The 10,837-nt window shown below is 37.8% G+C and overlaps 2 protein-coding genes across 2 annotated transcripts; one reads left to right on the forward strand and one right to left on the reverse strand.

Annotated features, from left to right (window-relative positions):
* The first annotated feature begins 433 nt into the window (after nt 1–433).
* Nucleotides 434–6,067, forward strand: rgp1 (GP1 homolog, RAB6A GEF complex partner 1). The gene is made up of 9 exons (XM_082159018.1): nt 434–747; nt 1,163–1,278; nt 1,434–1,567; nt 3,022–3,105; nt 3,446–3,595; nt 4,059–4,205; nt 4,349–4,476; nt 5,063–5,240; nt 5,487–6,067. Exons 2-9 carry the CDS (start codon nt 1,163–1,165, stop codon nt 5,708–5,710), a joined length of 1,161 nt encoding a protein of 386 aa, XP_082015144.1. The 5' UTR covers nt 434–747; the 3' UTR covers nt 5,711–6,067.
* Nucleotides 6,068–6,291: 224 nt separating this feature from the next.
* msmp1 (microseminoprotein, prostate associated 1) lies at nt 6,292–9,104 on the reverse strand. Its single transcript, XM_082159179.1, has 3 exons — nt 7,683–9,104; nt 7,476–7,584; nt 6,292–6,942 (listed from the first exon to the last, which is right to left on the reverse strand). The coding sequence occupies exons 1-3, from the start codon at nt 7,783–7,785 to the stop codon at nt 6,774–6,776; spliced, it is 381 nt and encodes a 126-aa protein (XP_082015305.1). The 5' UTR covers nt 7,786–9,104; the 3' UTR covers nt 6,292–6,773.
* Between the last annotated feature and the right edge of the window lie 1,733 nt (nt 9,105–10,837).

Raw genomic sequence — 10,837 nt, forward strand, 5'->3', positions numbered from 1 at the left:
GTCTGGAACTTTTACGTCACATTTGCCACGGAGCCAATGCGAGTGGATGAACGTGTGTACTCGTTTCCTCGAATCGGTTCCTTTGAACAGTTTGTTTATCGTTATTTAGTCTTTTCCAATCCAGTTTGTTTCAGTCCTGATTTTACAAATAAAATCCTTATCTTTGTTAGTCGCATACAAAACGTCGGTTTTAATAAGCATTTTATTAAAATGTACAACATATTTTTTTCTGCCAAGAAATATAAATGACTTTTAACATTAATTGATGTACATGCAAACTATATTTAGGTTATCAAATATTTCTTTTGCAATTATACATCTCGGTTCACTCAGTTTATCGGGGTACCTGTTCAACTGATTCATTCAAAGTAATCGATTCACAAAAATGATTTGTTCACAAGTTGGACATCACTATACCGGAGTTGATACAAACGATGACATCTTATACTTTGTCGTGTTATGTTGTACTGAGTAATTCCAAAATAATATGCACAACGAACATTTTTCTCAAGTCTATTTCCATTATATGACAACGTTTAATTTTCCATTTATAAATGTAGCCTGAATGACATTTGGAGAAACTCAGGGAAACCTCATAATGGCCCAGAGAAACCTGTCTCTTGTTTTGTTTTTAAGTCACTGGAGCGTCGCCGGGAACTCGGTCTTTTAACTTCTGTGGTTTACGGATACGACGTAGAAAATATCGACGGGAACAAACAGCGGTCGTTTGTTTTAAGCAGCTTCGAGGTATTTTAAAGGGATCTAATAAAATGATGTTAGGACGTCCTGCTAACATAGTAACTTTAGCTGCTAAACATTCGTCGCTGCGCCCCACTGCACGACTTTAGCTTTTTAAATATAGATATCTATCTACAGTCTAGGTTTGCACATAATGTTCCTGTCAGGGGCAGATTAATTAGTAGATTCTTGTTCTTTCAGTGCCACAGGTATTAGGCAATAAGTTCAAATGTAAATATCTTAAAACTAAGCTATTCTTCACAATGTTTATCTGTTACGCGATTTACTCTCTTTACCTGCTAAAAACAGCTTAAACCAGTTTATGCTAGTTTAGAAAAAAACAACTACATTACAATCAGTCAACAAACCATGCTGACATATACACATACGTACATATACATGTATAACCTCTTTTTTTCCTTAGATGATTGAGGTGGTGGCATCTATGGCCCGGGGGCCTGTGTTTTTGGCCGGGGAGGTTTTAGAGTGTCTCGTAACCTTCACAAACCCCATGTCACATCTGTCTACATCTGCCAGCAGGTAAAGAACACCATAATCAGCATGAATGTAATGTGCAAGGTTAGTTTTGGCCACTGCCGCATTAATAAGTTAAACCCTGCTGTGCTTTGGTGTATCTCCACATTTCAGTCATTATATGTGATCAGTTCTGAAGTGAGTCTGTTAATCTTCCACAGTGAGATGTTGGCTTGGGCCAGTGCTCAGATTCACTGCCAGTTCCATGCCAGCGAGAGTCGCGTGGCTCTGCCCACTCAGGGCACCAAGCAGGACGTGCAAGCTGAGAGTGACACCGTGCTGATACCAAGCAGAGGTGATAAATAAGCAGCTGATCTCACACTTGTTTTACTCAATTTTTAATATTGAATCAAAGATAAAGCGACTAGAATCATGGACAGTTTTTTTCTTTTTTTTTTACAACAGCCAATATCTAAAAGGTTGTAGTTAGTTAGACATAGGTTTGTATTTTCAGAAGCAGAACAGAATAGCAAGTAAATTTGGAACAGAAAGTATTCAAAATTTTACTCTGACTTTGGCAGATTGAGAAAATAATGTACACATTTTGAGGTTGTGGAAACTGCAAATAGTTCTATTGAGTGCAGCAGTTGGGTTCCGGAAATAAAAACTCGACTCATTTATTTAACTTTTAACGATAACTTATAAACCTTTAAAGACAGACTTGCTGTGAGCTACGAGGTTGTTAATACATGGGAAGCCGTCAGACTGCATTATTTCAGCTTATTTTTTTTAATAATTGTGTTTAACAGTGGAATTCTTGTTGATAAACTACATTACCCATGATGCTGTGCTGAAAATTACACAAGTCAGAGAAACATGCTCCAAATCCGCTCTCAAAATACTGAAAAGTTTGTATACATATGCATATTTTCCAATTAACTTAAAATATATCGTTTTTATATATATAATCAACTTTTGTAAATGAGTAGTTTTATATTTCTCCATAATTTTTAATTTAATTATGGTGTTTGCAATGCTTAATTGGATTGTAGTTTTTTACCTCACTAAAACCGTTAAGTACACAGTCTTGTACCTTTGACTTTTTGTCCGATTTTCAAAAACTCTTTTTGCTTAGTGATGTGATTCACCATGTAGCTGATTTGGCTTGGATCATGGCTTATTACTCTTTAACGAAAAATGTATGAGAAAAATACTTCCAGAACCCGCACAGCTGAAAAGAGGGCCAGCACTGTTGCACTATATTGATGAGTAATAATGAGTATGCTGTTCTTGCCATATGCCGAATACACATTTACACAGTATTAAAAATTACGTGTTAATTTTACAAATCTTAAAATGGATCAAAGGTTATCCAGCCTGATTTACATTAACAGAAAGTCGGTAAAAACATGCTGGGCCGAATAATGAGCAAAAACTATCTGCCAAAGTCACAAAAGTAGTTAATTAGAGAAAATGCAAAGTACCAGGTCAGTCTGCCGAAATAAGTCATTGACTTTGGCTCTGTTCCAAGGTTTGAGTCAGAAACCCTATACATTTCAAGAAACTGCTAATGATGGCTGATGCAATCAAGCAGATGAAGATCAAGTAGTGTAATGATTTCAACTGGTCACAGACTCCCTTGTTAGCATTGCTGGGAATTTGTAAATTTTTATAATCCATCTTTTTGTTTGGTCTTGTTGGATTGTGTCTTTCATATTACAGTATAAGCAGATTTATTCACAGGAAACCTCTTGATTCATGATTATGAGGAGAGATTTCACGATTTCCCTTGTTTCTTCATTGATCCAGGTGAACGAGGGCAGTGTGTGCTGGACACACCACCTAAGATCTTGTTCTGTGACCTTCGTTTGGACCCTGGAGAGAGCAAGACCTGTAAGAAACTGCATTTAAACCTGACATTTTTAGATGGCACATTACATGTTCTTTTTATACATTGTTTGTGTTGTTTACACTGTTTGCACTTTCACAACTTCAGTAACAAGAAGTAAACCCCTTAATCATTTCAGAATGAAGCTAATTCCTCATGACCCACATATTGTTGATATTTCTCTGAAAACTGGCTAATGGCACAGGACCAACCATCAGCTGGCCAAAGTTTAGCTATGGTTAATTGCACATTATGCCTGGCTAATGTCATCCTGAACTACAGGACATTTTCAGTGTTTTTTTTTCAGCTGTGACTACCACAAAATAATGTTTTCCCCTCATTCAGATACCTATAGTGAGGTCGTGCCCTCTGACGGTCCACCCAGTTTCCGGGGTCAGGCAGTGAAATATGTGTACAAGCTCACGATTGGCTGCCAGCGAGTCAACTCACCTATCAAGTTATTGCGAGTCCCTTTCAGAGTTCTAGTGCTTCATGGTAGGTTGCACTTATTTTTCCTCTTTGTATAAGGTTTCCCTTTCAGCCTTGTCCATGCAAAGCAAATATTAATTTTTACCAGGCTGCATTTGAGATGCATTAATATTTCCACCTCAGTTGTTTTATTTTTACACACAAAAGAAATCATTAATCTTTTTAGAAATAAGTGTGAAATTATATATACTGACATAAAATGAGGATCTGAGTCATATCAACTTAAAAAAAGTAGTTTTCTTCCCCTTCATGGTCGCCATCATGTTGAGATCACATGATCAGACCAACTGGCTTTATCTCGGTAAACCACCTATTATTAGATACTTTGTGGTTGTGGAACAAATTAACCATGAGTGACAAATATGCCTGTCTCTCTACATCTGTAACTAAGAACTTTTGCCTTTTTGGATGATGTTAATAAGTGTCCATAAAATGTCCCACTCAATAGTAAGACGATGTTCTTTTGCAGGTATGCCAGAGCCTCCGTTCCCTCAGGATGAGGAAGTGGCTCCCTCAAACCCCTTCCTGGAGGAGGAGGAAGGAAGCCGGAGAGATACAAGACCGCTAGAAAGAGCTCTGGACATGCTGATGATCACCACCTCACGTCGATGCCCATGTGCGTGAGTAAATGTGGGTGGTAGTGATTGTGGGAAGTGTCTTTGAAATTCATCTATCTATTATCATGTTTTAGTCCTCTGCTCGGTTATCAATTCTATGTCTCTGTGAATATGGTAATGATTATATAAATTTCTTTCACAGATATGTTCAACATCACAAATGTGCGGGGAAAAGTGGCTAAGTTCTGCATCTTTAAGACTGTGTACAGGCTCGGAGAAGATATCATTGGCACCTTCACGTTCTCAGAAGGGGATATTCCATGTTTACAGGTATAGTATACACTACGGTTCAAAAGTTTGGGGTCAGTAAGATTTTTTTTTTAATGTTTTTGAAAGAAGTGTCTAATGCTCACCAAGGCTGCATTTATTTAATCAAAAATACAATAAAAAAAGTAATATTTTGAAATATTATTACAAATTAAAAGTCCTTTTGATGGCAAAGCTGAATTTTTTTGCATTATTACTTCAGTTTTCAGTGTCATTCTAATAAATCATTCTAATATTCTGATTTGGTGCACAAGAAACATTTCTTATTATTATCAATGCTGAAAACAGTTGTGCTGCAGCTTAATTTTTTTGTGGAAACTGATAAATTTTTCAGGAATCATTAAGGAATAGAGTCTTAAAAAAAACAATTTCTCTGAAATATATTATTTTTATAACAATGTAAAAGTCTTTGCAGTCACTTTTGATAAATTTAATGCATCTTGGCTGAATAAAAGTGAATAATTTATTTACATTTTTTTCTTTTTCTTTAAAAAAAAAAAATCTTATTGACACTCAAACTTTTGAGAATGTAAATGCTTCATGATGTGTTCCTAGAATGTTCATGTGTATTTATGTCTGGTCTGCTCAGTATTCAGTAAGTCTGCAAAGTGAAGAGGAGGTCCAAGAGCTGTACCAGAGACGACCCGGCCAGGCGGTCAGTGTCACTGGTCATGGCCGACATGTAGAGTCCTGTTTGCACACAGCCTCCAGCCATTTCTCTCTTCCTGTACCCCTCAACGTCACACCTGGATTCACCACAGATATAGGTTTGAAAACCTTCGCTCATATATTTTTTTTTAATAATGATAATAATTTAATAATTCTGGTTGACATATTGGTTTATTTCTTGTTTTGCTTAAACCTGGAGTTTTAAATCTATTATCGACCATATGTATGTAAAGGAAATATTTGTTCAGGCTAAGTGCATTGAGACTTAATTTAGTTCATGTTAAATTTTAAATCAACAGTGATAAGGGAACATTCCCATTCTATGTTTTAATTCTCTTCCCCAGTGACGTTAAGATGGCGACTGCATTTTGAGTTTGTCACAGCACGGGAGCCAGTGGAGGCACCGGTGGTTCTGCAGAATCAGTCAGAAGTCACTGTATGGACTGGGGCGGAGCATGTGGATGTGGACACCTTCAGTTGGGACCTGCCAATCAAAGTGCTTCCCACCAATCCCACACTAGCTTCATATGTTTCACAGTTCACAGGGACAAACAGCATCAACATTTGAGTTGTGTTGGTATTTGTGCTGGAAGATCATAAAACTAACAAGTTGTTGTTGTGAGATGTGTTGTTAGCAGTCTATTCCAAATTCTAATGTAGCTCATTTTTGGAGTTGTTTTATTGGTTCTTATCTTTTGCCGTGCAATGAGATGATAATTCTTTATTCAAGCAACTTTAACATTTCAGCCTTGACCAACAGACTGCTTTACCTCTTGTAATGTTGAAATGTCTGTATTTATTGTCTATATTTCAATGTATGCTCCAAATTATAATGACATACGGTTTCTGCTGTATTTAAATTACAAGCTATTTTGTACATTTCTCTCTATGCAAATCATAACTGAATAAAATCTGTTCAGAGTTATTTGCGGCTGATGATTTGTTGAAACTATTGTAATTTTTTGATGTTTGAAGAAAATAGAAAGAAAAATTAGATGAGTTTTATGTACATATTTATTTGATTACACATTCTAAATATGAAACAAACAGTATATTACTAAGCTTGTCAGCTGTTATTTACAATAGTGCATACACGATTAAGGAAAAGCTTTGGTTATCCTGCTTAAAATTAGCAACATGGACAAAATGTGTTATCAAATCAGAGTATTGCTTGTCTCATGAAGAGTTTTATTGCAATGATTTAATCAGGAATACACTTTTAATTTTGCTCTCAGAGCTTGAAAACATCTTGGCTATTGAGAGAAGGAACTGTAAAAGAGACAATGACAGGCCATTCACTGCTAATATTTACTGTTATAGTGATGTGATAATAACATGGTAGAAAAGGCACAAATACACATAATGCACAACATTCCATACAGATCAAAAAAACTTCTTCTCTATCTCTCACTCCAATACATCGTTCCAAAACAGGACTCGCTTTCCTCCCCTACATGCTGTACATGTCAAACCACTTCCTTGCTTCCTTCAAATTGAGAATGCTTCCTTAAATGGTAATAGTTATGTTTTGAGAAAACAGTTGCTATAGGAGTAATATCCCATCTCACTTAACAGTGAGACAGATGTTAGCTGACAGGCAGATGATTTGTAATTTGAAGGCTTCTTCCATGCTAACCTTCTAGTTTCATGTTGAGTGCTCCATGTCTTGGGTCAACATTGTTGTCTTCTCCGGGAATGCAGGGCAGACGAGGATCAGAGGTCATAACCAGCATGACCTGGCAGGTCAGAGATTCAACTCGAACTTCACACCAGGGAGGAAAGTCCACAGGCCGGTGCACACTGTAATTCAACGATTATAAATTACAAATCAAAATGGACTAGTTCCATGTAGAAACAAGAACAAAACAGCTAAATAGTACTCTCTTAAAATTAAAGGTCTCAAAATCTGGTCCTTGAGATCCACTTTCCTGCAGAGTTTTGCTCCAACCCTAATCGAACACCTGAATAAGATAACAAAGGGCTTCAGGATTACTTGAAAGTTTAAGGCTGGAGAGTTTGATCAAGGTTGCTAAACTCCGCAGGAAGGTGGATCTCGAGAACCCCTGCTATAGAAGAACCATTTTGAGGAACCATATTTTTCTAAGTGTGAAAAAGATTGTAATAATCTGAAGAACCTTTTTCAACTAAGGAACCTTTTGTGCAATTGAAAGATTCCATGGACATTAAAGGTTCTTCACGGTACCATTGATGGCAATAAAAAACTTCATTTTTAAGAGTGTACTTTTGGTCTCATTGCACCAAAATCAGACAGACAAATCTCACTGTTCTCATTCATCAGGTTCTTTTTATATAGAAGGTTTTAAAGTTCTTACGTTTCGCAGCATCCCACTCCCACAGGGTGCAGGCAGGTGCACTGCACACAGCCCTGCTCCATCCAGCTTTCTCCCATTGAGTACTGCTTTCCATCATATTCACACAGAGCTGTGAAGAGAGACGTCAAACATACTGAATATCAATCAGTGCACTAAAAATAAAACTGATTTGGAGGGAATATCATGAGACAGGACATTTGCTCTCACCTTGAGAGTTGAAGTGACACTGCATTGGTGCTGCTGAACATGTCGTCCACACCAAACAGGCCATGAAGAACATCAATGTGTCATGTCTCGCCATGAGATCCATCTCGGTTGTTCGATCACCCTCTGAGTTGCTCTCTCCTCTTTCGCACCTTCATTTATACCCCCTTTCGTTCATGGGGACGGGTGTGGGGAGTGGTTTACCCCCTACCTGAGGTGTGTCTCTGGGGTGGGGGCAGGTTAGTTGGGCTGTTTGAGGGGGGGTGTAAAGGAAAAAGCTGTGGTTTGGCACCACTTGCTCTTTTTCTCCAGTGATTGCCATTCTCCGCTCCACTGGGCATGACCTTGAAAAACTATAGAAATTCTGACACATCCTGCGATGACTAAGAGAGGTTGGGAAGAGTGTGAGAGAGCAAAAAGTTGACGCGAGACAGGGCGCAGAACAATTATGGAGAACATGGATTGTCAGTTAAAGATAATCAGGTGTTCATCTGGGTTTTGGTGGTTGTACACTAAAAATAAAGATGTTTTTATGTTTTTGAAATAAGTCTTTTATGCTCAGCAAGGCTGCATTTATTTGATAAAAATGCAGTTAAAACAATAATATTGTGAAATATTATAATCTAAAATAACTGTTTTCTATGTTAATATATTTCAAAATGTAATTTATTCTTGTGATGGCAAAGCTGAATTTTCATTAAAAATGGTGATTCTCAACATCACCAAGTAACTAGATGATTCTTCATTTATCACAACTGTGGTCCTCATGTTGCCGTGACCTTCGTCTGCTTCTTTGGACCGAGCTGATGCTGATGATGTCATGGCTGTGATGACCTCACATGGGCCTGGTCCAGCTGAAGATGTTCATGAGCAGGAGGAAGCTCATAAAGGCAGAATTGGACGTTTATTGCGCAACTGCTGCAGGTGTGTGTGTTTATGACCAGCGAAGATGTAATATTCCTGAAATGCGTTTTTGTTGTTGAGGAAGGATTCTAGGTAGGTGTCGAGCGCGAGGGATTAGGCTTTGAGCGGATGCCGAGAAGGTAACGCTCTTTGAGCCAGAACCAAACATTACATACTAGTTCGCACATTAGCTCATCTCTCGTCATCTTTGCTATCAAGATGGAAAAACTTGCGATAGAAGAAACAGGCGTTTTCCAAGGAGGCCCTATGGGTACCACAAAGTCTGTTTGTAACATTCACGCTTGTGTCACCCCACAGTAGTCTGAAAGGTGTTGAAAGCTCCTCCCGGTGTACTGCATGTTGTACTACTGCTCTATGGCTCTGACTAGCACCTCAGTTTGGACAAAGTGACTCACAGTCTCTCCTCTGCTCTGGCCTTGCATTCTGACCTTGTTTACCTCTGGTTAAATGTTAGAACTGGTGTAGAATTTAAACATTTTCGCCTCATAGGACAAGATTTGTGTCAAATAAAAGCCAAAAATTTGCCAGAAGGCCATTGGGCAGAAGTTCTTATTTTTGTGGTTGCCAATTAATCTTTGGTAATTGTCGTTAAATGGAAGAAGTTACTAAAAGTGCTAGTGTGAATTAGTCTATTCAGCAGGTACACTTCAAACTTGGTTTCGGTAGCACGTTTCCTGAATAACATGTTCATTTAAATCAAACCTTGGGTAACCTATCCCACTGTTTCCCAATTTATGTCTCAATAGGATTATTTGCCCAGAACCGAATTCTAGGAAATAGGTGAAAGAGTGTAGCCTATTGCTGTAAAGAAGACAGCAGAAGTATGAATAAGATTACGTGTCATCCTCAAAAAAAAATTTTTTAAGGAACTGAATGTTCGATCACAGTTAGCAGCACATTTAAAAACAACACCTGTTGTTGAAGTGCAAAAAGTAAAATTACAATACAAACAGGGGACAAATTACACAATGGCCTTCAGGGATCAAGTCTTCATTAGGGGAGTTAGACCCCTATGTACTGTACCCCCCGTAATTTGCACCCTGAATACAATTTCAATGACACACCTTATAGTATATTTAATTCAAAAAGTCATAGTTTAACAAAGCAACATTTTTCAAGTACCCCTTGTTGCGAATCACTGATGTATAAAATTTAATCCAAAATAATCTAATAAGCTAAAAACCAAAATAATACAAATGTGTTCAATTTAACCTCATATAAAGCTTTTTTGTTCAATTCAGTCTTTAATTTGAATCAATCTTTTGATCCTACAGAAGCATTTTAGTTTAGTTTACAATGAATTAAATCTGACAACCCATTTTATTAAAGATAAAAATAAATGCAAAGATGCATTGCACATAATTCAGATGGATCAGACCTACAAATACTAAATCCATCATATGAGCATTTATTGATTGGCCATAAGCAATTCCTGAAAACAAAACATCAGACCTGTTAGCCAGTGGAAACCTTCATCATCCCAAGAGTGCATCTGCCCTTTGGCTTCAGCTCAAAGGAATGTGGCCTTAAACTTGGGAGCAAGGAAGCAGAGCCCCCTCTGTGAGTGTTCGGAACACATGAGGGGTGGCAATGAGCCTTATCCTCTTTAACAGCTCTTGAGTCCCGAGCGGAGGATGTAATGGACTGCGGTCCTGTTCTGTTGTGCAGTCTGAGTCATCACCATTTATTACATAACCACACACTAATGTGCAGGGGGACCCAAGGTTGCACTAAGATTTAGATGATCGGATGCCAAGCTGCCAACGAATGTAAATTAAAAGCAAGAACAGCTTGTTTTTTCAATCATTTTATTGGCTTGGTTCTTTTTCTGCCCTTGCAAATGATGGCAAGAAACTCTTTATGTGAAGAGAGATGAGATTTTTAGGAATTACAACCTATTTTGGTGCCTTTATACACAAACAAACCAATAAAATGTTCATTGCATTGGAGAACATACTTGGAGAGCATTAGGTTCATGCACCCAAAAGACAGATAGCAATTGCAAATGACTTGTCCACCTGCTGTGCATAATGGCTGACAAAGGCCATAACCAGCTGGTTTCACAGCAGATCCAAGCTTGTTAATCACACAATGAGTTGAGTGTTATAAACAATTTCTTGTATTGGCAAACTCTTAATATATTTTGTAAGAAAATGTATTCATTATTTAATATCTTCCAACAAACTTTGCTCTGTTGTTCCGTCTTCTGCTTCAGATCCATGCGGGCACACGTG

Source organism: Leuciscus leuciscus, assembly GCF_965113295.1.
Source record: "Leuciscus leuciscus genome assembly, chromosome: 2".
NCBI lineage: Eukaryota > Metazoa > Chordata > Actinopteri > Cypriniformes > Leuciscidae > Leuciscus > Leuciscus leuciscus.